The sequence below is a fragment of the Anoplophora glabripennis genome, unplaced genomic scaffold (genome assembly GCF_000390285.2).
Source record: "Anoplophora glabripennis isolate ALB-LARVAE unplaced genomic scaffold, Agla_2.0 scaffold4, whole genome shotgun sequence".
In the NCBI taxonomy this organism is placed as follows: Eukaryota; Metazoa; Arthropoda; class Insecta; order Coleoptera; family Cerambycidae; genus Anoplophora; species Anoplophora glabripennis.
The window spans coordinates 3,812,239-3,840,032 of NW_019416568.1; the positions used below are offsets into that span (position 1 = coordinate 3,812,239).

At 31.5% G+C, this 27,794-nt stretch overlaps 1 protein-coding gene across 1 annotated transcript; it reads left to right on the top strand.

The window, feature by feature from the left end:
• The first annotated feature begins 1,464 nt into the window (after positions 1–1,464).
• LOC111691718 lies at positions 1,465–27,668 on the top strand. Its single transcript, XM_023454966.1, has 4 exons — positions 1,465–1,542; positions 20,999–21,102; positions 24,557–24,667; positions 27,469–27,668. The coding sequence occupies exons 2-4, from the start codon at positions 21,027–21,029 to the stop codon at positions 27,666–27,668; spliced, it is 387 nt and encodes a 128-aa protein (XP_023310734.1). The 5' UTR covers positions 1,465–1,542; positions 20,999–21,026.
• The last annotated feature ends 126 nt before the right edge of the window (positions 27,669–27,794 follow it).

Sequence of the window (27,794 nt, forward strand, 5' to 3'; positions counted from 1 at the left end):
AATTTTGGGAACGGCACGCGAGGCTGTCGTAACCACAAAGTTTTTTTGGAACATACATGTACGGTGTGCGTGAATGTTCGCAGAAGTCTACAAGCCGGACTAATATTTTTCTTTTTTATAAAATCTAAATGAAAATCCTTCTCGCGAGCGTCAGTTTTTCGATAATATTGCAAATGCAACTAAAAATTTCCAGATTCATTTAAAGCCGTTTGACCTGGAAAATTTTCGCCTGCGGCGTTTTTTTTTTCGTTGTAGTTAATCACTGAATATGCTTCACCTATTCTCAATGTCACGAGCCGCCACTGGCATAATATTATAAATAACTCAAATATCTAATAATAGGAAATGAAACAATAAAAAAATTGAGACTCACTAAGACTATTCTTATACGGGGTGGCCCAATTAAAACAGTGCACCAAATATTTTCCGGAAAACCCTGAAACAGGTCGATTTTGCTTTCAAGGGGGACATCTTTTGATAATAAATTCATGGATGTAGGATCATCCCCCTAAACGGGGTGGCAACCCCTTCAAGAATTTAATAATGATTCGTTTACAATGGACAACGACAAACCGTTACGTCTACGCTCGAGATAATGCGATTGCTAGTTGATTAAATAGAATCTACTGAAATATTACACGAATCACAGCCGGTGGCATGTCGTGTTTTAATGTAATCTTGTTTTAATAATTTTTAATTTTAGCGAAATTTAATTGTCAATATAAAAGAAATAAAATTATTGTTCCAAATCAAATGTGTAAGGTTTCCGCTTATTTAATTTAAACTGAATAATTTAAATGTAAAACTATAACAAGTTATGTATTGTTCTAACCAATTAAGTGATTTAAATTTAAACGGTTCGGTTTAAATAGAATATTAGATAATAATTTTCTCAGTGTATCTGTGGCGCTTCCACTTAAAAGTCATTGATCGAGACACCGCGCTCTAAAAACTTATGTACCAGTTCTCGCAGCTGCTACTGACCTGTTAAGGGCTCTAAATCAATACTTATATCAACGTGAATATGGAATTATATATTACCATATTTGAAAGCGCGTATAAATAAACTTTTTGGTACCGCCGCATTCGCCAATTTCTATATTACATCCCACACGCCGTATGCCAAACGCGTAACCATTGTTTGCTCTTAACTCATCGTCCCGATGAAATGTCCGTTAGTTTTGTTTTGGTGACCCGACGATGCTATACTTTCTCCTGAATATTTGAAATAAAATATCGATTATCCTGCATTTCCCACCGACTGTAAACCAGTAGCGTCGGATAGCTTTTGGGTGAACATTGTGTCAGTATATGTACGCAAGACTTGGGCTTCGTGTCGCCGAATCCACACTTATCTAGTGCCTGTTGAGGAACTCGTACCGCACTTTCTCCCGAGTTGCCACGTAACCCTTTCAGATAACCTAAAACCACAGACTGTTCGGCTGCACGACAAGCTGCCGGTAATGAGTATCGCGTTGGTAATTTGGTTGCATTGAGACATTGTGTATGTGTAACAATTTTCGAGGTTTTGCTTCAAAAATGGTAAAGATTTGCTTTATTATTTTTTTTAATAGCAGCTTTATAGAGTTTTAGTTTATGCGAGTTCTTAGAGAAATTAGATGCTCTCCAGAACACATTTGAATTACTTAGAACCTGTAGTGTAGTATTAATTTATTAAAAATACTTTTACGGAAAGTTAAAACTCCAGTTACAAAGCATTGGAAAATTTTCTGGATTTTCAATACTTTGATATTAACTTTTCTTGCATTGCACCTTAAAAAACTAACCGCAACAAGTGTAAATTCTATCAAATTTTGTATATATAAGAGCGTACGTAATAGCGGGAAACATCGAAAATTAAGTTTTCAATATGGTGGGTGCCAATCAAGTCTAATAAATTTATTATGAGTTTCACGACTGAATTGTAATCCCCACTTAATATAATATGTTGATGAAACATAGTGTTTGAACCAATACAAGGGTGCTGCCTAATTGAGATCTCTAAGGGAGGGATTTTCACTTGATGATTTGAACATTTACGACAATATTTATTACTCTGCTATAAAAGATAAAGCAGTGCTTATATTGGTCCATATAAAGAGAAAATTATAGGTCTTAACATTTTTGTTTCAAATAAATAAAACAATTATTCATTTTAAATGAAACATTGTCCTAGAACATAGTTTTTGAAAAAATTAATTTTAATGAAAATCACCATGGAATTTAGAATATTTTCTGTTCAAAATAACGTATATGGCATTATTGTATAACGTGTTATTTCATGTATCGATTTTTAATACAATAACAGTAGTTACAACCATATGAAACAATTTTGTAGTTTTGATACATCATTTTTGTTGCTAAATATACGTTATTTTTACAAATTAAAGAATACACCTTTACAAATTTCAGTAAACCTCGAATTTCAATAAAATTAATTAAATCAGATTTTTTAAGCAAATAATAATAACAATAACAATAATAACGATAATGATATTAATAACATCAAAATAACAGTAACAGTAACATTAACGTTAAAGTAACAGTAACTGCAACAATAGCAGCAACAGCAACAGCAACTGCAACAGTAACAGAATCAGTAACAGTAACGGTAACAATAACAGTAACAATAAGAGTAACGATAACAGTAAATGATTTCAAATTTATACCCGTTTGAGACAGCAGCAAAACGTCAAAAAATGTTTAATTTCTTTGGAAAACTATATTATCGATACGGATCACCTATTTGACATTAGCTAGAGACACTCTAATTTTTAAAACTAAGTACATCATTAAGAATAGCTAAAATATACAGGGTGTTCTGAAAGTCCATCAGAAAACTCCGGGAGGTGTTTCTACAGATTAAAATAGTAACATTATGTAATGAAAATTGATTTCGAATTGTCAATTGTTTGCAAGTTACAGCTTGTCAAAGTTAATTTTTTTTTATTTCTATATTTTAATAACTTATTCAAGTTCGATTAGTCTCTCATTTGGCACACCCACTAAGTAGATGAAGCTCTATTGGACTAGTCAGACAAAAGTTTCATTATGAGCCGCTAGAGGGCACCTTACTTAGAACTCAAAATTTGTTTTGTTCATAACTTTTTTATCTTGCTGGACATCACAGAAATTTAAACATTATTGAAGAGAAAAATAATATAAAAAAAAATTAGTATTAATTCAAGTCGATAAATGTAACCGTTTAGCAAGAAATCGCTATTAAAGTGTTATTAAACGTCAAAATTTTGATAATTCTTTCTGCAATTAATCAAGTTGCCATGCTGTAATACCATTTCTTGTAAAACCAGCTTTGTTAGTAAATAAAACATTATTAGTAAATTCATTATCTTCAGCTTATTTTTCCACAACGTTATTACACAGCCGAAAAAAAAAAAATTATGGTGAAAAATCAAACATATCTGCTTTAAACAATTTTTGTTATAATTCGTAACACCAAAGAATGATCAAAAATTTGATGTTTAATAACACTTCAATAACGATTTCCTGGTAAACGGTTACATTTATCGGCTTGAACAAACAGTACATAAAATTTTTTCTCTTTTCAATAATGTTTAAATTTCTGTGATTGTAGCAAGAGAAAAAAGTTATGAACAAAACAAATGTTGAGTTCTAGGTAAAGTGCCCTTTAGCGCCGCATAATCAAACTTTTCCCTGACTGGTCCAACAGAGCTTCATCTACTTAGTGGATGTGCCAAATGAAGGACTAATCGAACATGAATTAAATAAGTTATTTAAATAGAAAAATAAAAAAAATGAACTATTAACTTGCAAATTGACAATTCGAAAAAAAAAATTTCATTACATACTGCTATTATTTTAATTCATAGAATCACCTCCCGAAGTTTCCTGATGGACTTTCAGAACACCCTGTATAAACATTACTGTTTTCTAGTCTGTAGCAGAAAGTCTAGAGGAAAATTACCTAATTAATATTTCTCAGAAATGGAAAAAGAAAAATTACATATCTACACTACTTATTGAAATAAAAAGATACAAAATGTATATTGCATATACAAATTTATAAACAAACAATATTTTCATATGTTCCGACCAATTTGAAGCAATTTCAGGAATTTATTAATGAAATTTGCCCAATCAATTTTTAATCTGTGGACCAAATAATAATTACGTTTAAATCCATGATTTCAGAGTGGTTAGGAAAACTTTATGTTATATATATGTACATATATTAATTACGTTAATAGAACAAAGCGTGGTTTACACAAAGCGGTTGCTTTGTTTCTAGTACCATTTTCGTTTTTGCAATCAAACGGTAACTAGTTCGAAGCCATTTAGTGATCACAGGCAGTGAAATGCACTTGAATTCAGTACTTCCGGCTTGACAAATCAACTAATAGAATGAACGGATTAGTTACCCCAGTTTTATCAAGTTATATTTAGGTATATGAAAATTTAAAGGTTAATACTGCATTTTGTCGTGAATAAAATTGAATATGCGGTATTTGATTTTAAACTTTTGTAATAACAACATTTGAATATACTATGCAGGTTAATATTAATTTGAAATGCATAAATTAATTTACAATAATACAATTATAATGAGTTCGACAATAAATTAACCATAAATGAAATGATAACAGGGAGTGTTATGTTTTCGTTCTGTATTTCTGTAATTAATATAGTGGAATATTCCTCTCTAGTTTTTTACAAATTTCATAAAAAGTTTATCTCTTAATTGTCGAATTTTAAAAATATTAATAGAAATCCAATTTGGTATGTTTTCCTACATTATTGCAAATGTCAATAATATTATTATCATTTAAGCATTTAGTTGCCCTTTTTGGGTAAAAATATATCTAGCTTATAAGGAGGCTCTTATGGCATATATTTTTTGCCAGTCAAATATTCTATTACAGTAATCGTAACAAAAATTCTTTTAAATGATGTGTTTGCCTTTTCTGAATTTAACAAACTGTGGCTTATTTAAAGGGCTCTTTAATGGGATTTATTTTTATAATAAACAAATCAAAAGTTAATTTGTATGCTCAACGATGAGGTGTTTTTCAAAATAATGCCATAAACCATTTCCTCAAAAAAATTAAATGCAACTCTATGACTTCTTTGCTTTTCTTTGTAGGCCATTAGTTAAGAATAGCATGTGTGAAAACAGGGTTTTAAAATCATTGCAAAAACGTTAAAAAACTTTCCGTGAGATCGCTGTAAATACGGTATTTATGAATAAATAAATATATATGATGCATTTTTTAGTAAGAATGAAATAATAACGTGACATATATTTTCTGTGAGTCGATACTAAATAATCGATGACCCAGTAATCACAAAATTTTATATGTTAATAATTTTGACAGTCCGACTTTGCTTCAATTACAAAATTCCAAATGCAAAATGAATTTTTACAACTTATCCCAACTTATTTACAAATTTCCCTTTGGTCAAACTCTTGAAACATCAGCAAAAGAAAAAGTCAGAGCAATATTTATTAACAAAATCCCCAGGTTGAGACGTCTTTATCTAAAATATAGATATTATTTTATACTCAATTTTAAATCTCACTATCTTACTTACTACTGTTTAGCAGATATCTGGATGAAAAGAATTTCAGGAGATCATATTTAAAGGAATGTAGCGTCCTCAGTAAATCCCTAGTACGTAGTTTTTTTTTAAGAAAACAAAAAGACAGAAGTGTTGTAGAGGTTAAATTGAACAGGACTGAAAAATGAACAGCCAACATGGATTTTATAAAAGCAGAAAATTCATGAACAAATTATAATTATTTTTTGATGTTTAGAAATAATCTAGCACTTCGTACAACTATGTTGCGAAAATATTAAAAATCTCTTAGAATTTTTTAATTAATTATTTAAAGTAGACGCGTAAAATAAATGTTTTAAATAGGTATTTGCTGCCGTTTCATGACGTCATTTGGAACGATCGATAATCGAGAAGATAAATGACAGGGACACAGCATGGACATAGTAACAAGAGTCGAGAAACAGCCGAATTCACTAGAGGCCCTCCTCATGTGTCTTTCTTTTGATTAGGTTGCATATGGTCGGCATAGAAACTGTACATTAAATGATATACAGCCGAAAGGAAGATTGTATTCTCAGTCACACTAAATGACGTCACAATGCATAATATTGTATACTCTAAATTTTGTAAGGCTTTGATCGTACAAACGTCTACAAGTCAAAAAATAAGAAAAAACTCAAATGTTGTTATACAGGGACGTAAGATTAACAATTTTCAAAATACAGCGAGTATTGGTATTGGGGAGCTTCATCACAATGTGTGCTTAACCTAACGCTACACAGCTGATGTATACCGTGTGCACGCGGCAGACTCGTCCTACGGAAAAAATGTAAACTATTATTGTGAAATATTTAGTAAATTTCAAGACAATTGTTTTCCAGTTTTTAAATAAATAAAATAAAATGTATCGGTTTTGTAGTACGAAGATGAAGTTGTGTGTGCTTAAATTTTAGCTCGAATTTTAGTCATCGTAAAACGGGAACTTAACTTTTAATCAAGTTATGAATTTAAAAAATATGTATGCAATTAAAGTACCTAAAGATTCACGTAATCCAAATAATTATAAGTGTTAAAAATAATTTAGGTACTTACCAAAAAGCAAAATTCAGTAATTTTTAAATGTACAAATACAAAACAAACTACAACATATGCTCAAAATGTTCCATTTTTGGGAAAGGAAATAGTGGTAGCAAAAAACATTCAGACACGGTCCAATTCCAGATACCAACTGAACTGCGTATTACTGGACACCTTAGTACCTCGAGTTATCCGCCGCGCCGTTGTCGCATTGCTCGATATGAACTTTAACGAATTTTAAATTTATTACGCCAATTATTTTTTAGAATAAAGAAGTTTAAAAAAGTGATAAACATTGTATTTTATGGTATTCTATGTACGCAGTTATGTCAATATTCCTTAATTAATCGAACTTTTGTACATTAAGTTGGAGATTTTGATAATGTTTTTTTCGGAAATGGTTGAGTTTAGGACCCATGTCATACAAGGTTTTTTTGTTTATTTTAATGTATTCTATCGTCTGTTAAAATTAAGGCAGTCAACTGCTAACATCCTGTGTAACTAGAGAACAAAATAAAATCGTTTAATAATAGTTGAGTTTTTTCTTATTATCTTGACGTGGAGTTTCCCGACTCACCCCGTATATTATATATATTTATTATTAGAACTACAAGTCCGTTTTTGAAACCTTTTCGAATTCGAATCCATCTATTTTTAGCAATAAGAATTTCCTGTAAAATGATCCCCATTTGTCTTTCTCAAACTTGAACGACTCTTCAGAAGTTTGTTGTAACCTTTACGAGGCGTAATACTTTAATGAAGACATTCACGAAAATACCAGAGAGGCGGTTCTAAAATCGATGGAAGTAATTATAGCTGTTACCTAAATTATTTCAGCTCGGTTACGTCAGGATTTTCGTACTTATGACCTTTTAAACATTTGCATAACAAATTTTAGATTTCATAGTTGGATTGACGTTTGTGATGGAATAGTAAATTGGTATAGATGGTGAAACTTGCCCCCGAAACCAGATAATATATTCCGTTTGAAAGCATTCGGAATTAATTTACATATACTGGTTTTTGGATTAGATAAGATAAGGAGATGAATTGAATGCGTGCAATATGACTGATTAAATTAATGCTCTCTACATTATGCTGATTAATGGATAGGATAAAGTTATGTGGAACGGAAATAAACGAAAAGATTGTAAAAGTTGATAACACGTCTACGTCAAAGTTCAAATCGATGTAAGTTTTTGAGTACGTAATAATATAAGAGCAGTAATTTTAAGGATAATTCTATTATTATTTTTTAAATCTTAGTGTTTAATTAAGTCAAATAATGTTCTTCGATACCAAAAATTTGTTTGAATTGGCTTGAAACCTTTCAAATAGAGTAGAAAGGCTAAAAAGTAAACCAAACATTTCCCTTTGGGCGTTGTTGTGGCTCAGTGACGTCGTTCGGGCACGGCAAGATGATATGTAGACAAACACAATGAATTATATTGTGTAAATCATTCAATACGTGAGCGGCCGTCACTGAATTTATTCGCAATGAAACGCCAATGCAAATCTATCTCTCTGTTAACGAATTATATCTAAGCCGGAATTATGGGAATGTCTGTCGGAATCTAGTATCTATTATAAATTTGTTTATAGCTGTTAGAAAAATAAAAAGAAGATAGTTCGAAACAAAATATTTTGTACCCTTGTTTTGTTTATAAAACAATCGAAAGTAAAAAGAAATGATGAAGTGGCAAATCTTTTAAAATATATTTATAAAAACATAATTCATCCATCCTCTATATTCTACTCTATCCTTATGGCCTTTGAACTTTTTATTTTCTTGCCCTATAAAACTGTATCGATCGAAATATTTGGATATAGACGGTGAATAAATCCATCCGAAGCGAGACAGTATAGTAGCTTCTCAGAAATGAATTACGAAAGCAATCTTTTTGAAAAGAAATCTGCCGCTTTATTTTTTCATCTAGACTATGCCGGTACTGAAAACAGTGAGATAACTGAAGCCACTTACTTGTGGGTTAAATTTATTGTTGCGATTTGTGAAAATCCATAAAAAGTTAATACCATTTAATAAAATAGCAGTTTCGTTAGTGATGGTCCCTTTTATTACTCTGTTATATGTATTTTAGATACATTTTGGTTAATATATATTTTGATGTTGACTATATAGTTTTAAATTGAAATTTTGCCTGGCAAAATTTCGTCTAGGGTTCCTTTTTCTCACAAAAAAGAAGAATAGACGTAATTTATTCATTATTATTAAGTAAATATAAAAGTTATGAATATGTATATGCGTGTAGTGAGAAAATAATTGTTGAAAAATCGGTAAAATTACGTAATTTTGGTTGATATCGCGTTAAAGGTTTGAAAATATAAGGTTATAAGTTACACGAATTTTCAATAGAACGTTAAAGAGACGTAATATAACTTATATGAAACAATTAAATGTTATAAAAACAGGCAGTATTTAACAAAACAAAGTTATTGTATTTAAAAGTAAACTCCAAGCTATGAAATTAACGCTTAACGCTGAGTGTAATAAATGGCGAAGTCGCCAGTGCTACTAATATATCTGTGCTTTCTCATTTGAAAATATTTTATTCACTAAATATGATGACAAACACTTCGAAAACCAACAGTAACTGTCAAAATTTTTTATTATTTTTCTTTTTAATTTACTACTAGAAATAATGTCCTACCATATTTTTACATATTTTATTTGTTATTGTTTCTATATAACCCTGTTAAGATTTAGTTAAAAAATTGACTGATCTTCCCATATCTACAACACTGTCCATTGAAATACAGAATTACTAGCATGATTTTGCAAGTACTAAATGTTAGTATTATCCCATAAAATTTTATAAAGCTGCCCTTACGCGTTCATGAAAAATTAATAAAAAAAATATCTCGAGAACGGTGTATTTCCAGACCATAGTTTATATCACTCTTTTTGTTTATCTTTAGCTGAGTAATATCCCTTCAACGGCTTGACATTCCCTTTTGAAGGAATTACGTTTAAGACTGAATTTTAGAAATAATTCTATAAAAACACGACTGGGTATTTAGATAACCGGACATGGTTTCTTTTTAGATAAATATAGGAGAAGGCACTGAGTAAAATCAATACTGTTTAATAACTACCCACTCACACATTTGAGACTGTTGAAACCAAAAGTTGGGTATAGTGTTACCTCTTGATTCTCTTTGTATATACCTTATACGACACTTGAAGTTGTTCGCTGTTATTTCATTATTTCTAAGTGCAATTTCATTCAAACGGAATCACCCTCAAAGTTTATATTTAATCAATATCTCTACACTCTTAGTCGATTATTATACTATATATTTAAGTTTAGAAAAGTATACAGGGTGTTATTGAACTTACGTCAAAAATTAAAAGGGGTGAAAAAAGAGCAAAAACTGAGTTTAAAACTGTTTTGGAACTGCTGAAATACATGTATTTTATCGCAGCAAGTACTTACAAAAAATTCTGTAACATTTTTTACGAGTTTGTAGGTTTCTTATGAAGCCAGACTGTATTCAAAAGTCAGTTTGTAATACATTAGGCGACCACTAAGAATCTTAAATGTCGAGGAAATAATTTTAGATCTCGTCGAAGAAGATCCGCATCGTAGCACCAGAAATACCACACAGCAAGTAAATATTTCGCATCCTGTCATGTGGAGGACATTACGAGAAGCACAGTTGTACCCATTTCATATTCAACGAGTTCAAGCGCTTACTCCTGAGGATTTTCCGCTACGTCGAGGTTTTTGCTTCAGGAACATGCAAGAAATCCTCAATTTACAGCGCAAATACTTGTTACAGATGAAGCTTGTTTCAGTCAAAATGGTGTACGTAACGTCTACAATACTCACCACTGGACTATCGAAAATCCACATGAAATACGTCGCGGTACCTTTCAGCAACAGTTTTCAGTGAACATGTGGGCCGGTTCGAGACATCGGTCAACTGCGACATCGTATTGCAGCAGTTGTCAAAAGGTGACTCCTTGTAATGTTGAAGTATGTCAGATTTTAAGATTACTTTTTACTCAACTCAAATCCGTATATTTACCTTATTTTGACATAACGGACATGTGGTCATGGTTCATTAACCCCCTATATATTAGTAAAAGCGGTTTGTTGTACTAAAAACTAAAAATAATGGTGAATTACACAGTGAAAGTTTAATAATATACATAATTATACATGTAATAAATATATGGAAATTTTATAACAAACAAAACATAGTATTACCAGAAAATCAAAATTCAACAAATAAATTTGGAATGATTCTTTGTGATTTATATTTATATTTTGTATGGTACAGTTATACAGTTATTAAAATACACCTGCGGCCTATCTGATAGTTTTGTAACAATAATGGTGGATGTCATTTTAGATGTTGATGCGAAGTAAATTTTATTAAATTGCTGGCACAGGTACATTCAATTAAATACAAAGTTTGATAGGCTGTGTTGCTACAATTTGATTTAATTCGTCAATGTAGTTTTCGGGTACTGTTGCGAGCGAATTTCCGTGGCGTTTTTGTGATGTGAGGTCACCACTTTCAACAACATTACAGCAGAACTGCGACCGCAGTGTCCGGTATATAATTCGGGTTTCGGAAGCAGCAATTTTTTTCCTGTATTTCCAAATTTGTTTATTCCTACGTATTGTGCGGCGTATTTTCCGATTACGCAACTGACAAAAAAGGTCGGGTTATACAGCGTGTCCCAATATTCTGTATACATGGAGCTTCCACAGTTTTCTGCGACCAAAATGAGCAAACAAAATTACTTAACTTTATAAAATTTTAAAACGCTTTGCAAGATTTTATTTGATACAATAATTTTTCCATAGATGTCGCTTTGGGACACAGTAAATTAATTGGATTAACAGAACCGAGAAAAATACCTGCTCTCTTGAACGAATTTGCTTACAATTTTGTTGTGAGTGATGCAAAGGAAAAAACATGTTTTTATTCTAAAGAAACTCTATCTATTATAGTATATTTGGTATATATTTTATGCTCAAATAAAACAGAATATAACTGTATCCATTCAGCTATAAGTCTGTTTAAATTTTAATAACTGGAAACGAAGTACTTTAAGATGATCGATTGCTAAAGAAGTTAATTATGTTTATGTTAAAATATGGCGAAACTCATATTGAAATTACGCTGAATTTGGCTGGAATCTTGAAAATAATTAATGGGTACAATTAATTATAAATATTTACTGAAGTTGTAAGGGTGGATACCCTGAGGAAGGGTGCGATTAAAATTGAATGAAGGTAGCGACGGTAATCCCTGTAGTTTATTCAGATGTAAGGCATGAAGGGCGAAGTTTGCTTCAATTAATTCCACATCTCTGTACTATTATATATTTTGACATCATTTCATTTGTTTTATTAAGCATCTCGTACTACTTCCTCAGAATAAGTTTCCTGTGCTTGTGAATTTTGTTCGGAAATAAAAGGTTTCTGACTTTTTACGGAAACAAAATATGGTAACTTGATCCAAATTGGTTTATTTTCATTCAAGGAAGCTTAAAAAATGACGTGGTGAAAATCATATATATATATAGAATATATTTAATAATTCTTTAGTATTCTCAGGTAAAATTTAATTTTTATAATTCTTGACACATTCATAGAATTGTCCACACTCTAACAAACTATCGATTTAAGTTCCAAATGCCTATTTTATTGAGGATTTCCACAAATTAATATTTCTTTCTTATTCCAAGAATTATTCTAGTTAAAAGCTTAGACACCGTTCAGGGAAATACCATGCCTTTTTAATGTAAGGGACAGAAAACGCTATAGTTAACCACTATTTTAAGGAATCGAATTAAACACGTAACCTACTTCTGTAATTCTAATCGAACAGTTGATATCTGATGGGACAAAGGAAGTAATCTGTCATATTTAATATTTTATCTGATGTAAGGGTTTACCGAACTGATAAAACGTTTCTCGAAATCTTTTGTGACATGAAATTAAGTCACATAAAATGGTAACATCTATACTGTTTAACTCTAACGAAAATACACCTCTGCATCGAAATATGAGATTCCTGAGCTTTATATGTTTTGAATTCTCAAAGGGAAGATAAAGCAAACTCTGCCTTCAAATAATCCTTTTTTATCAGTCGAAATTTTATTGTTCTTCAACGTGTATTTAACTGCAAAAATCATATTTTATGCTATGCTGCAGTAGTATTAGTGGAAAACTGGATAAATTCCTTGAATTAGATTTTAATTAACGAATACGACTAAAAATAATGTTCCAGATATACAAATGATTCTTATAAAGTAAATGATGAAACTATCATGGATTGTTTGAGTAAAATAAAATGATTTATCTAAACTTCCTTCTATCCGCTAGGTGGTGTCAAAATTGACAAATTATTTTTCGAATTATCTCTAAGACGCTTTATCCAATTTAAATAAAATTGTGTTTAAAGCAAACGTAATTCCTCCAATTACTGTAGCATATATTTGCAAGATTATAGTATATCAAATTTAGCCTAAATTAGACAAAAAGTCTGATCTAACTTTTAGCCAACTTCAAGGGCGGCCAAATGAAGTAACCTTTGGCAGAATATCTGACATCCTGTAGATTCTTATTGTTTGTATCTATATTTTTCTTTGTCATCGACGATTCCACTATTTCATTTTTCAATTGCACATTAAAATAAATACGTTTTTAACGACGTGAATTATTTGAAATGTAACTAAAAATAGCTGCTATAAATTTCTAGTATTCTTTTAAGTCATACTTTACGTTAATAAAATAGTTTAAGATGCTCTACCGTAATGTAATTTATAAAAATGATTCATTGCAGACAGCCTATGAAAACTGTACTTTTCGCACGCAAGGACATTTTATGATGAATCTCAAAATAAAATAACTGGATCATAAGTAGAATTTCATATTTTTGCAGCTTTAAAAAAGCATAGTGTGTCACCAAACCGTCCTACTCGCGTGAAAAGTCAACACTAGTTTCACAATATTATTAAGACAAAACTGGATAATTAATGTGTATTTATAATAATTATTACAGAAACTTCTTACGAATCAAGCAAAACTATGTTTCAATTCTCAAGACTGGACTTTTTTTAGCAGTATGTTTCTTGGTCAAATATTACTCGTAATTATCTAATATCGATTATATGATTACTGTGAATTAAATGTATTTGTGTAATTTATTTCAGGTTTTTAAACGTTTTGGAAACAATAATTGTAAGACTGAAATAAAAAAAATCTGTTTTATTTTGGATATTTTGCCCTTAATTGTATGAAACCAAATATATTGCACTAAGAAACAGGCAAATTAAAAATACATATCAATATTTCTTGCACTTCATTAGACAATGCAATGTTTTGTTTTCAAAACTGTGAATAGGATTTGAGATTAAATCTTGCTTGTTTATTTTCTTCCATAATTTTATAAAGACAACGTAACTCTTTTTTTTGCACGTGAAAGAATGTTTAAATAAATAGGAAAGAATAAAACTATAATATGCTGCAACTAAATAACTGCAGAAAATAAGTTTATTACTAATTAAACTAAAAATAATACGTATTCATATTTGAAGTAGCTCCTAATAATCAATGAGAAACTAATATGAGTCTAATTGTATTTAAAGCTAGAAGACTATTTGCAGATAAGAATTTAAAAGATAATCTGCAGCGATTGTAACTGATCACTCTTCAAGTAAGATGTCTCATTTAATATCGGATTTGTCAGATTCTACAACTGCGTAAACTTCAATTTAAGTAATTCATCAATATAGACTGGCATCTTTTCAAGTTTTCAATTTATTTTCAATAAAGCAACCATATTCCTTTTAATTTTATGTATATTACATAAGTTGTATCACCCGACAAATATCTTGATATTTATTCCTTATGTTTTAAAGATAGGTACCTATCTAAATAACATTTTTAAGATAAATATTAAAGTCCTCAGTTACATGGATTCAAATCAGAGCAGTATTTCCTCTTTCACATTGGATTTAAGGATATTGAATGCATCTGCGTTTTTAGATAAAGGAATGCATCGGTGTAATTTTAAAACTAGAAATTTTAAACCCTGTTTTGCTTCTTTCTGTTTATTGTTACTTCAACAAAGCGTTTTGACTTATCCTCCAGTGCCAGGCAACAAAAATTTAGTTTCAAAAAAAATTATGTATATACACAAGTTTTTGGTGTTATTAATTAAATGTATTAAATGAATTAAAAGTTCGGTACTCATTTCTGAAACACCCTGTATTTATACTGGCAAATCGATAAATGTTATTAATACTTGAAAACATTACTAATACTCAACTTTTTACGATCAGTAAAATAAAGGATATTGTTTTATACACATCCGATATTCGTTCGTCACTACTTGTGGTGTTTTTAGTCTTTAATTGTAAATGACGGTAGTTAATGGGCAATTATTGTTAACTTAACTTAATTACTTCGACAACTGTTACAAGATTAATTATATTGTAAAACGCGATTTTAAATAATTCTATAGATAATTGTTACGTGCTTATACTCATATTATGCTGATTTTAATAAGGTTGTAAATTTGAGTTAGACTTGAGGTAATTAACTAATTGGTCCATTTTGATAAATGTTGAATAATAACAAATCAATATATTCTCCACCTGCTGTGTACTTCTTTGCGGTAGAAGTAGTGAAAATGGATTTGAAAAAGTCTTTCGCTACACCTAACCTATTTCGATCAAGTATATTTTTTCCTTTTTTGTAACAAAGTGCACCTAGGTACAAAGAAAGTCATGAAAGTTTTGAGTAAAACCTAAAAATTGATCTTCACTTTTTTATTTGCATTTTTCAAGAAATTAAACTCCTTAACATGTGAGATCATTAGAGTCTTACAAATTTCCTTGTTCTAACTTAATAATGTTCACTGCGAGAAAAAAGTGGGAAACTTATGACATTTGAGAGCATTATAATCTAGTGAATAATGACCTTTAATTAGATTGATTTATTTACAACACTGTAAAATTTATAAATAAGTAATGGAAATAATTTATAGGACTTTGAATGCAAAACAATCATAAAACATTCGTGTGTTTTATTTTCGGAAACCGACTGACTTACTGACACGAATGCATTTTTGTAAGATTCTTTAATAATTTCTTAACGTAAAGAATGATGTTTAATTTTTGAAAAACCAAAAATGCTCTCCTCTCCAAGACTTCAAACTTGATATTGATTTGATATTTTCTTTCGTATGTGCTGTTGGTTACCAACGATCTGTTTACTGAATTAAAAAGAAATCGGTTAACTGGTAAAAAAGCAACTGGCTAATTATTAATACAAAAAAAAAATTATGTTTACGTAATTATTTCAATCGATTTATTTCTTGTGGGAGTTTTAAATAACATCTTAATATTCTCTATAATCTAAACATCTCATGTTTTTCTCACACAAATCTCTTCCCAACATTATTTAGAGAATTATTATTTATTCCAATAGCGCGTGACCGAATACCGTGCACATCTCTGTTATTGAAACTTGGGCGTTCGTTGCTTCCCAAAAGCTGTCACACCGATGGAAATGAATTTACGCTGCCTTCAGTTTATCGACTTCGCACGGCAGTGCCTCTGAGATTTAATTTCCTAATATTTCCAGCCACGCCAGTTTCAACTAAATTGGTTTGTTTTAATGAGAACTACAAAAGCTGATTCGCCTGGTCGGAAGCGATATATCATCGGATTATAGAATGCCATCGGGCTAATAGAACTTTAAAACGGATTTTTGCGTAATGGACTTTATTGGGATTAGCGTCGTGTCAGCCAAATTACGTTCATCGTTGACGTTAATGGGTTAACGATACATTGTACACGCACAATGTTGTATCTGTGTGCCAGTTGGATCAGTTTTATGTTTAATACACTGTGATTAGACATAGGGATTTCGGATGTCATGGCGTAACCGACAAGATCACACTGGGAGGGAATAAATTTCTCTTTATAAAATCTTCTTTTGTTACGAAAATACTACCTTGCTGTGAAAACTTTCTTTATAGAAAGTGAATTGGAATAATAGAGTAATTTTAAAATATCTCCATACCATTTTATTAGAAAGACTATCCGAAACTCTGGAGTATGCTCAACGCCTTGCATCGTCTCCCAGATAGAAAAAAAAAACACAGAAGAGAAGAGAGAGTCCCTTGCTGGAACTAGACTCCCGAAACAAACCTTAAAAAAGCTCTACATTCAAAACTGAAGCTTGTTTGGGACCAATACAAAAGACCACATCGTCAGTTCAAGAGTCTTGTTCTACAAATCAAACTCAAGATAACGATAAGATATAGATAAGATAAGATCAAGATAACGAAAATAAACAATGAAGTGCTCCCAGACTTCTTGATGGTGCCATCAAAGAGGCATTTGCCCTTAGCTGATCATAACTTCCCTGGAATCGTCCTAAACCATCATCTAGTCATCTTTCTACATAGAACATTCAGGTATTAATTGGAAAAGTACGTCAAAGGTAGTCACGCATGGTCGAATCATAGACTTCCCCTTTCAAGAGTGCAAAAAAGGATGGTAATTCTTCCGGCCCTTCTATAACAACTGTCAGAACACATCGTCCATCATCTGCATTATAACTTCACAGCACATCCACCGATCAGGTAAATCTATTTGCATTCTATAGTATACAAAATATACTGTCAGTCAGAAGGAGCTCGCTATTGCTATTGCTTCTTGACCATAGCCGGAGCATATAACAACTCTTATGACTCCATCCAGAGGGCGGCAGAAAGACCTAGCCCATCTTCTACCGTAATCAGGTGGACAGGGGCTATATTGTTGTTATATCACCCTCAGTAAAACCACGGTTGGGATAACTGTGGTCTGAGGATGTACAGAGGGTGGATAAATTTCTCTACTGCTGTGAAGCTTTGCGTTCGATAATCCGAATGCTCATTGAGGGAGGAATATTTAGGCATGCCTATCATATTTATTTCAGGAAAATCGCCTTTGAAACCTCAAGGTGCTTCTGAAACTGCAAGAGGCTGTTTGACAAGATATGGAGCTTAATTCTAAAGTCACTGTGTGGCTGTGTAGAGCTGGGATTAGGTTTTGGAGGCTCTTTTGTCACTTCCAAATCAACACCTTGTAGTTGAAGTCTCATATATGGAGGAGGAAGGATCAGAATGGAGCACACACGATTGTCTGCAAGGAATTAGTAGAAACAGATATATTTTTCACAGTTTCAGAGTGGAAATGCTTTTGGCTTGTCAATCCTGATGCTTAAGTCTCGAATAGGCTCGTCTGGATCATTGACGGGTCCAAGACTGACGAGGACTCAGGGGCGGGTAGTATCTGTGGTATGAGATCAGGGGTAAATGTTCTTTTTCTTTTGAGGAAGATATAGGAATTACTTGTTGAAGTGTTGGTTTGTGTAATATCGCGAGGTACAGACTATGCAGACACGACGACGATGATTTCATACATATCCTCTGTTACTGTGCTTGCAGGACACAAATATCCGACGACAGCGTTACTGTCATCCCAGAACATCAGAGAGACTCCAACAGAGCTAGTGCAACTCCAGCACGTACACATACCTGCTTTAAATTGATTATATTTCCATTTTCCAAAATAAAATTATTAATTATGTTTATTGAATTATCAAATAAAAGTTAAATGAATACCAAACAATTTGTGGCTTCAAAATGAATCGTACTGAATGTTGAAATGGTTTTCACAATACTACCAATGTTTGAATTATTTTTTGATTTAGATGTCTTGTATATTGATAAGTAACATTACATTAAAGAGAAAATTCACATTAAACACACTGAAACGCCCTGTATAATATGCTTACTATGATATTCGTCTTTCGATTTTTGTTGGAAAACCCTAAATTCAAGAAAATTTGTAGTATATTCTGTACCTAGTAAACACATTAAGCTGTTAGTTTTGTACATATTTGAGTTACATGGAAGTAAAGTACGATTGAGATGGTTCACAGAATAAAACAGTAATGTTGGTATCGATTTCTCGATATACTAGAAACCGTTCTTTATCCCTCAGTGGCAGATGTTTTATTTGCCAAAGCTTGTTATCTTAAGCTTATTGTGGAAGCCGACGTACGGGAACTATCAAAATTCGCATTTATCTCAACCTTCCAACGCAGGTATGCACTTACATATCTCTGAAATTACAAAGGGGGATTATAGTGCCTAATAGGATATAACTTGAAGTAAATTTACCAAGCAGGATGCGGCAAAACGGGAAAATAATAACACAGTAGATGATTAAAGTTGGGTAGAGTAATGAATAAGATTTTGCGAATAAATTATTATCTCTAAAGGGTAATATTAAGATAATTGTAACCTGAAAATATGAAATATTTTATAACTTTATTAGCATTTTTCTCGTCGTCGATTAAAGTTTATAACTTGAACAATTAGGGGAAGTACCACTTCATATGGAGAGCTCTTAGCTTTTGTTCTTGATGATAAATCAAGTGACTTCTTCAACAGTCCTAACAAGATCAATTTATTATCCTTTCCAATAATTTTACTACTCTGCCTTCTCTGACGAGGAGCAGTGAAAACTCACTTAAAAGATAAGTTGTGTTTGAAAAGAAATATGTTACAAGTATAAAAGTAGTTTTTTTATGCAATTTTGTAACAAACTGTTGATATAAAAAAATATCATTTGCAGGTAGCAATTATTGTGATAAGATTTGAATATAATTGTATTCTTCACGTTCTTATCTATGCTATAGAAAAATATCGTTTGGGAGTGCTTCTTCTGGGGTAGAAAATTAATGTTCAACAATAACTAACAACGTTTATTTTAAATATTACCAAATAAACACATCTAGGGTGCTACAAATCGAATGAATAATTAAAATTTTAATTATTTCCATCTTTCATAGAAAGTTTAATCCAGTTTTCAAGTTTTTCATTAAACCAATTCCTCATTGCTAAAAATGATTGGAAATTCTGATCGTTAATTTCTTTCAGAACTCTGTAATTAAGCGAACAAAAGGTATCGGCCCTAGATATTTCAGTAGGTACAACATAACAATCAGGTATTTACCCACGTTATAATTAATGTTTGTAGTTATGAATTAAAGTTTTTTTCATTGAAATTATATGTTACTAATGATTTGGCAGTGGAACAATCATTTTACAATTAAAAATATATTTTAAATATACAGGGTGTGCCACTGTGACATATTTTATATATATATATATATACATATATATATATATATAGTACGTCAAAGGTANATATATATATCAATCTTCTACAGAACCTTTTTATCGTTTTTGAACGTATATATGATGGTAATCTATTTATGGGCCAATCTATGCAATCGGAAGATACGTGTGAAAAAAAAATGAAAGGACTGTATAAAGATTTGCGGAGAATTACTCAACGATTAATGGGATGTAGGGATTTACTAAAGAATTATTGGGATGTAAAAGGAATTAAGGAACTACTAAAATATACTGAGATTTACAGAGATGTAGCAGAATTTACTAAAGACCAGTAATTTAAGGAAGTCTTTTTAAAAAAGATGTACACTTTATAACCAAAGTTTCTCTCCGTCGCTATTAATTTAACCATCTCTCTCTCTCTATCGTTTCGAAATATTAAATTTTATCATATTCAACTTAAAACTGTGAATGAAATAAAAAATGTAAGTATTTCATGCATTTAGGTACCAGGAAAGGAACCACATTGCAAATATCTTTAAAATGTGCCCTTTCTTGGTATCATAAAGCAATTCAATTGCAGGTACTTGTGCTTAAGGAAAATTAAGCTTTGTTAGGAAACAGGTGAGACGCCTAAGGGGCTTGAAAGCTCCGACAATATTAGTTGAATGGGAAGGTTGTCCATTATTAATAAATTTAATGAAAAGTCTTCCTACAGACTGTGTGTAGTCTCATTACTAGTCAGGAATAAAGCTCCGTCGCCTTTATAAAGCAGAAACTTCAAACTTACATGACAATAAGCCCTACCTATAGGGTGAAAGTTATTTGAGAAGCGCCTGTGGAAATTCCGAGCTGATTTAATGCCCCTATTTCCCCCCCCCCCTTGACATCATCAGGACTTAAACGGCATTGTCTAAAAATATATTTGAAGTCGACTGGTTCGAAATATCAATAAGGGTCATAATTTGATCACCCTAATTGTTGGTGCGTATATAGAGGAGGTCGGTGGTCATTTCATTTAATTAAACATAGATTTCTGACATAGATAATGTGCAGGGGGTGGGACCATTTAACTTTGACTTGTTCTTTTACGAAAGAAAGTATTTTATACTGATTTATTTTAGATTAAACTTAACAAAAATTAGATACAGCGCGAAGAAAAATGAATATAAAATAATATGAATTCTGTAATTTTCAGACATTGGACCGCTCTTGTAGGAGATAGCATGCCCAATTTGGGCGTAAAATTTCCGGAAAAGTTCAACATGGCCTTGGATGAACAGCAGAAATTACTTAACACGGGTGAGTTACAAAGAAAAAAATTGATGAGCAGTGCACATTTATCATACAAATTTTCTGTTTTATGTAACATTCCTTACACTCCTTTCAGTTGGGTAGTTGGGTACCATATCCTATAAACACCTTGTATATTCAGAAGATTTAAGATTTAAGATCCTGTTTCACTCTCTCAGGTTCAAATATTTATTAAAATATTACTACAAAGTTGACGTCACATAAACCGGAATATTCAACGCTTGGTCAAACAAACCACGTATGGCAATTTAAAAACTGTATAAAAACACAGACGTTCCCTGTTGAAGGGTAAAGTTAATGAGCTGAGATAACCCTCGCGCGTTAAAACCTACATAATTACCGTTTGATGTACCATATGTGGTTTTGCTTCATCAATAATCTATAAACCCTACCATAGTGTATAAGTGGCAATAACTTGCGCCCCCCTTAATCATGGGCGGTTATGGGTTAATTAATTAAAGGACATTAATTAATTAATTTATTAGACCATTCGCGGTACATCATTTATGTGTTTACTAATACATCCCCACTTAAAGTTATAATGACGCGTTGTTAGCTGTTCCTTTTTGTTAGGTCAGAATGTGACGCACTGTTTGAGGAACCCATTTATGTTTAAAATAGTGATTTGTTATATTATATACAAGGTGTCCTGGGACTTGATACAAAAAAGTCGAGTACAAATAGATGAGGTCAAAATAATATTACTTCTTCATATAATTTTTTCTCATACGGGCCTTCGTTAACAAGTTACGGGCCCTTAAAGATGAAAATTAAAAAGTTTTTATTTACAGTCTCTAAATTATTATCTTCAGCATGATGCAAATTTGATGATCGATGACACACGCTTACAGCTTGTTTTTGATGTTGTAAGTGAAACTTCACTATGCCCAGAACGCCAGGGACGGACTATGCCCAATGGTTAACAACCCAGAATTTTTGCATAGATCGCAATCTGCCTGTATCAAAAATAAGTTTCATGATGAATTTGCCAACGATAATAACCTCTTGGTTCAACTCGGTAACATTAACAGTTTAGGAAATATTTGTGATTTTATGTCACAGTTCACATCGAGCGTCGCCTCCACCATTTTTTGTTTTCAATATTTAATTGGACATAATTACTATGTTACAACCGTATATATTTTTATAAGAAAGAGCCTAGAAAATCTTACTCTCTGCTATTGTAATTTTCACTAACAAAATTTGACAAATACACTTTGCACATAACACAAAATAGAGAAATAAAACGAGAATATGTTAAAGTTAAAAAAATGGTGGAAATATGGAAGACGCGGGAAATATAACTTTCCCTACTGATTTTATTAGTATGGACCTATTAAATTATTACCCCAGAAATGCTTTTTCGTGTACAAACAAATAACATTCTTAGAATTAAGAAGTGTGAAAATGTATTTTAATAGTTTTCTTTCTTTTAAATTATTTTTTTATCTTAACTTATTCTTGTTTTGTTTTTCTATGTGACATTATGAGTAAAGTGTGTTTGTCAAATTTTGTTAGTGAAAATTACATTAGCAGGCAGTAAGATATTCTAGTCTATTATTTTAAAAATATATAGTTGTAATTATGTCCAATTAAACATTAAAAACAAAAAATGGTGGAGGCGCTGCTTGATGTGCAGTGTGACATAAAATCACAAATATTTTCTAAACTGTTAATTTTACCGAGTTGAACCAAGACGGAATTATCCTTGGCAAATTCATCACGGGACTTATTTTTGATACAGGTAGATTGCGATCGTCTATGCAAAAAATTCTGGGTTGTTAACCATTGGGCATAGTCCGTCTCTGCCGTTTTGGGAATAATGAAGCTTCACTTACAACATCAAAAACAAGTTGCACGCATGTGTTATCGATTACCACATTTGCATCATGCTGAAGTTAATAGTTTAGAGACTGTAAATAAAAATAACTTTAAATTTCACATTTGAGGATCCGTAACTTATAACAAAGGCCCGTATGAAAAAAAATTATATGAAGAACTGATATTATTTTCGCTCATCTATCTGCATCCGACTTTTTTGTCAATATCAAATATTAGAATACTCTGCATATTAATAGTTTATAATACTCAGAGCGTTATATTTTTTTTTAGGTAAAGACAAAGAGGAATCAGTAGCACTGAACATTTCATTAATTTAAAGTAATTAGAAAACTATTAGCTCTGTGTTAACAAGTGCAATATTCAGCTTGTTTTACCCTTTTCCATGCATAGGTGCAGAGCATAATATGGCCCAAATTTCTACTTGCACTCACTTAACTCGAGCAATAAATGGTATTGTCCTTCTCAAGCTTAATACAAAGTAAACCAGAGGCTATACACTCGCCGAATTTATCTGACCCTGTTAGTTGCTGATGATACATCAAATTTTAATAGGGACATAACTTTAGCCATTGTATGAAAATGCTTCCTTTCATATTAAACGTTGGCATAGCTGTTTAGGATAGTCATTATAATAGCATTATGTTGAGCGATACGTGAATTATATTATTAAAGGTAATACGTATATTGATAAAATATAAAACAGTGCCTTATATCTTAATGGAGCATCAATACCTATAACGCATAAAGAATGTACATTAAAAAGGCATATGGGGAAGGTCAGTTGATATTAATTTCCAATTTTGGTTGACTGTCTATGCATGTTCATAGTAAAGTCCATAGGTATTAATCTTTATAATTTTTTATAAAAATTTTAAATGCTTCATAATGTCTCTATTAAATTCACTTAGAATTCATAATCGATAATTAATATTTTCTCAGTTTCTCAGAGTCTTCATATCTTCACAAATTTGTCATTTGCAATATTTCGTTGGGTTTGCCATCTGGGAATATTCTTTCTCTCTTGAATTATCGTCCGCAAAACCATATAAATGAAATGAATATCTGCTTATTCTTGATATATGACACTTAAAACAACATTGTACTATTTTTCAAAGCCAGCCTACTTCAAACACTATTTACCACTGTGCTATAGCGCGTTACAAACCTCCATCAGAGAAATGCAAATAAATCGGAAAATGTTAGCGATATGCATGAAGCGCGAGCATTAACCGATTATTTCCATTGAAGGGAGGCTAAAATGTCGAATTACTTCCTGTTCTCTGTATTTATGTAACTATAATTAAAACAAAGTTCAAAATATTACATAGTTCTGCTGTCATTTAAAAAAGTAGACATACTTTTTATAAACTTTAACTTAAGAACTTACGTGAACTTTTTTTATTGAAAGAACTTGTTCTATCGGCTGCTAAAGTCTGTGTTATTAAATTGGAGACACTCCGTATATTTGCAATCGACTTGCAAAAAAGTATAATGATTTTGAACTTTTTGGTATGGGTCCCATACCTTCTGAAATATTTACTCCGACAATGTGTAATGGTTGTTTTAATGTCAAAGGAATGAAAAGGTAATTTTGTTTCAGGCGGTCGTTCTCAGCTGTCAGTTAGCATAGTGGAAGTTGGAGGAACACCGTCTCCAAGTCCCTTGTCAGACCGAAGTAGTCAACAACTTCTCCAAACTCCTCTAGAGTCGGGTAAGTTTAAATAATTACCGTTTGTAATAAAGGTACGAGTACACTTAAAATAAGTTTCTGAGAGTGTATTAATTTTTGTGCAGAATTACTATTAACAACTGTAACAATTATAAGAAAACTTAATAAAGCAGTAAATTCTGATTAACTTATATACAGGGTGTCCCGAAAAACACTGACATAAATTCAGGGCCTGAATTTAAAAAAATATTACAATTTGTTCCTATGAACCATCTTTTCCGTTTTCAATATACAGGGCGTTGAAAATAAATTTTTAGAATCTAGTTTCGGTCCTATCTTCCAAAAAATTCGACCAAATTAACTTAAATTTTGTTATGTGGGGTTTCTGAGGATGTAGTATTCCGCGAGAACATTTTAGGTCCTAACTTTTTTGAGGTTAATCTTTTTGCCCCCTTTTGTCACTTGCTGTTACGGCAAATTTTATTCTAAACAAAAAAAGTGCCCTTATAAGAAGTGCTACAATTTGCCCGTTTTCGAGAAAAACCAGGCATAGTGCAACAAAATCAAGCCAAATTGTTGTTTTAGTCTTTAGCCTTTATGCTTATAAAACCACACTACAGAGGATGTTTTATACTGTCACGGAAGTCAGGAACGGACTAGCAACCACACTCGTTGGGCCAAAATGACAGGTGTCATTTTATAGATCTGAAAACTAAATTTTTAAATACTTTGGTCATTCCTCTTTTCAAAAGTAATCTACATTTGTTTCGATAAAATTAGCCGTTTGGGAAAAAATTGAGTTTTTGTATAACACGTCATGGAAATAATAAATCAGAATAATGTATGTATATACAGGGTGGGCAATTAGTGCGAGAAAGTAAAATAACTCCCTTGTTATTCATAACACAGAAAAAAAGTTTATATAAAAGTTGTACAGAATCAAGAAACCTAAACAGCAAAATTAATTTGAAACATACAGGGCGATGAGTAAAAACGGGGCACGTCAAAGATTACATTTTTTTAATGGGACACCCTGTATATTTTTAAACATATGGATTTCCGAGAAAATTCTGTATAATATGGCAATATAAAAAGTTACTAACTAACAATTTTAGGTGTAGAACATACTTAATAAAAGTTGGAGTGCACTCATATTTGAATAAAACAGGACAATAAAATACAAGGTGTTCCATTTGAAAAATTTTAGAAAATCAAGTTTGAACTTTCTAAAAATAAAAAATGCCCTGTCTTTGTCTATACATTTGTCTATAACTATTTTTGCTCCAAGTGTTAGTAGTTGAAAGTTAATACAACTTCTTCGAGGTCATGTTTTTTCCAAAATTCGAAGAATTTTCTACATAACTTGGCAACCCTGCACTAAAATGATAAACTGTTTATATTGCTATAAATAGAATTTTCTCGGAAATCCTTGTTTAAAAATATACAGAGTGTTACATTAAAAAAATGTAATCTTTGACGTGTCCCGTTTTTACTCATCGCCCTGTATGTTTCAAATTAATTTTGCCGTTTAGGTTTCTTGATTCTGTACAACTTTTATATAAACTTTTTTTCTGTATTATGAATACCAAAGGAGTTACTTTACTTTCTCACATTAATGGCCCACCCTGTATTTGGAAATTGCAGGACATTGTCACTTTAATTAGACCATTCAGAATTTTTTTCAACCATATGTGGGTTAAGTATTACAATATATCAAATATATGAGAACGAGAATTTGTGGAATTGCAGACAGTTCAAAAGTTACGAACCTCTTTGTGTTAACAGATTAAATGAAATTGTTGAGTTAAACATATACATTTGCTTAAATTGGAATGTTTCGGAACATTTTGGATGGGATTGATGATTCTCTTTGTTTTTCAGTTCAGTTATATTCCATCTGAAGCTGCATTTTTCAACACCTCTGTTTTAATCTATACCTACTAGATCAAATAATATAATAACAATAATTACTGCATTTTCAACAAATTGAAGATATTACATCTTTCTTCATAATTTTTTTAAGTACATCTTCACCCTACAGAAGTAATTGAAATATACAGGGTGAGTCAACTTATACAGAAATATACATGATATTAAAAATAGAATCATTATCACAAGAACATTAACACCAGCAACATACTCTTCCGATTAATTCGAAGCTAAACAAATTTATGATTATAGTCTTTCCGAAGTCAGTTGAACATATAAAAAACGCTTGGCAATAAAATTTAATGACTTTCATAGGCGTAACTAAAAAAGTTTTCTGCTAAAGGTAAAAAATTATAATAATTTGTATATAATGTGTAGAAAATTTCTATTATATGTTCATTTCGCCAACAACATATTTTAATTATTTATGTCCTCAAACAATTTTATTATATTGGTGGTAAATTTCGTTTTCTTCCGTTTCAAAAGGTTTCCAAAATGCCATGTTGTGATAATATTAGTAAATAAAATATCCCCCTTATTTTTTCATTTCGCAATTGTAATATGAATGATTAATAGAAGGTGCCTATAATAAATTAAAATTACCCGAATCACACCAAATTCCGCATTACTGCACTGCACTGCTGAGCAATTTGTCAACCACTTGTCAAGAGCTGAGATTTATTGCCAAGTGGCCCAATGCAGCTGTGTTTGTATTTCGTTTATTCTGCTCTTTTTTCCTTAGAAATATTTCTCATCTGCCTACGATTGATTAAAGAATAGTAAAAATGGACCACCCTGTATATTTACTGCATTGATTGTACTCCATTCGGAGTATTACACAAAAGAACATGCCATTTGCGTCTTTAATCATAATAAGTATAAAAAGAGAAATCATTTATCACGTCACGTTTCAGTGCCAACAACGACATGTTGCCAGGGTATAAATCCTACCGCATTGTTACTAGAAAGTCCTCCAAAATGGGGCGAAGCGGCTCGGTACGCATCGAAGCAACATCGAAAAATAGCTGGAAGGGCCACTTTTCAAGGGCAGGTGTACAATTTTCTCGAGAGGCCTGATAACTGGAAGTGTTTCGTTTATCACATCATCGTGTAAGTACCCCCTCTTAGATCAATGAATTTTTAATGATATCCTCAAAAATATAGTGATAGATGGAGTCTCAATCTTTTTGCAGCGCGTGTTTTTTGTTAATAGTCCAGGCGGTAGAGCAGTCATCTATTT

Excerpts from the sequence above, each read along its gene's own strand:
- LOC111691718 (XM_023454966.1), top strand. The coding sequence starts at position 21,027 with ATGCCCAATTTGGGCGTAAAATTTCCGGAAAAGTTCAACATGGCCTTG. Across the intron at positions 21,103-24,556 it reads GCAGAAATTACTTAACACGG|GCGGTCGTTCTCAGCTGTCA; the intron begins GTGAGTTACAAA and ends ATTTTGTTTCAG. Across the intron at positions 24,668-27,468 it reads CCAAACTCCTCTAGAGTCGG|TGCCAACAACGACATGTTGC; the intron begins GTAAGTTTAAAT and ends GTCACGTTTCAG.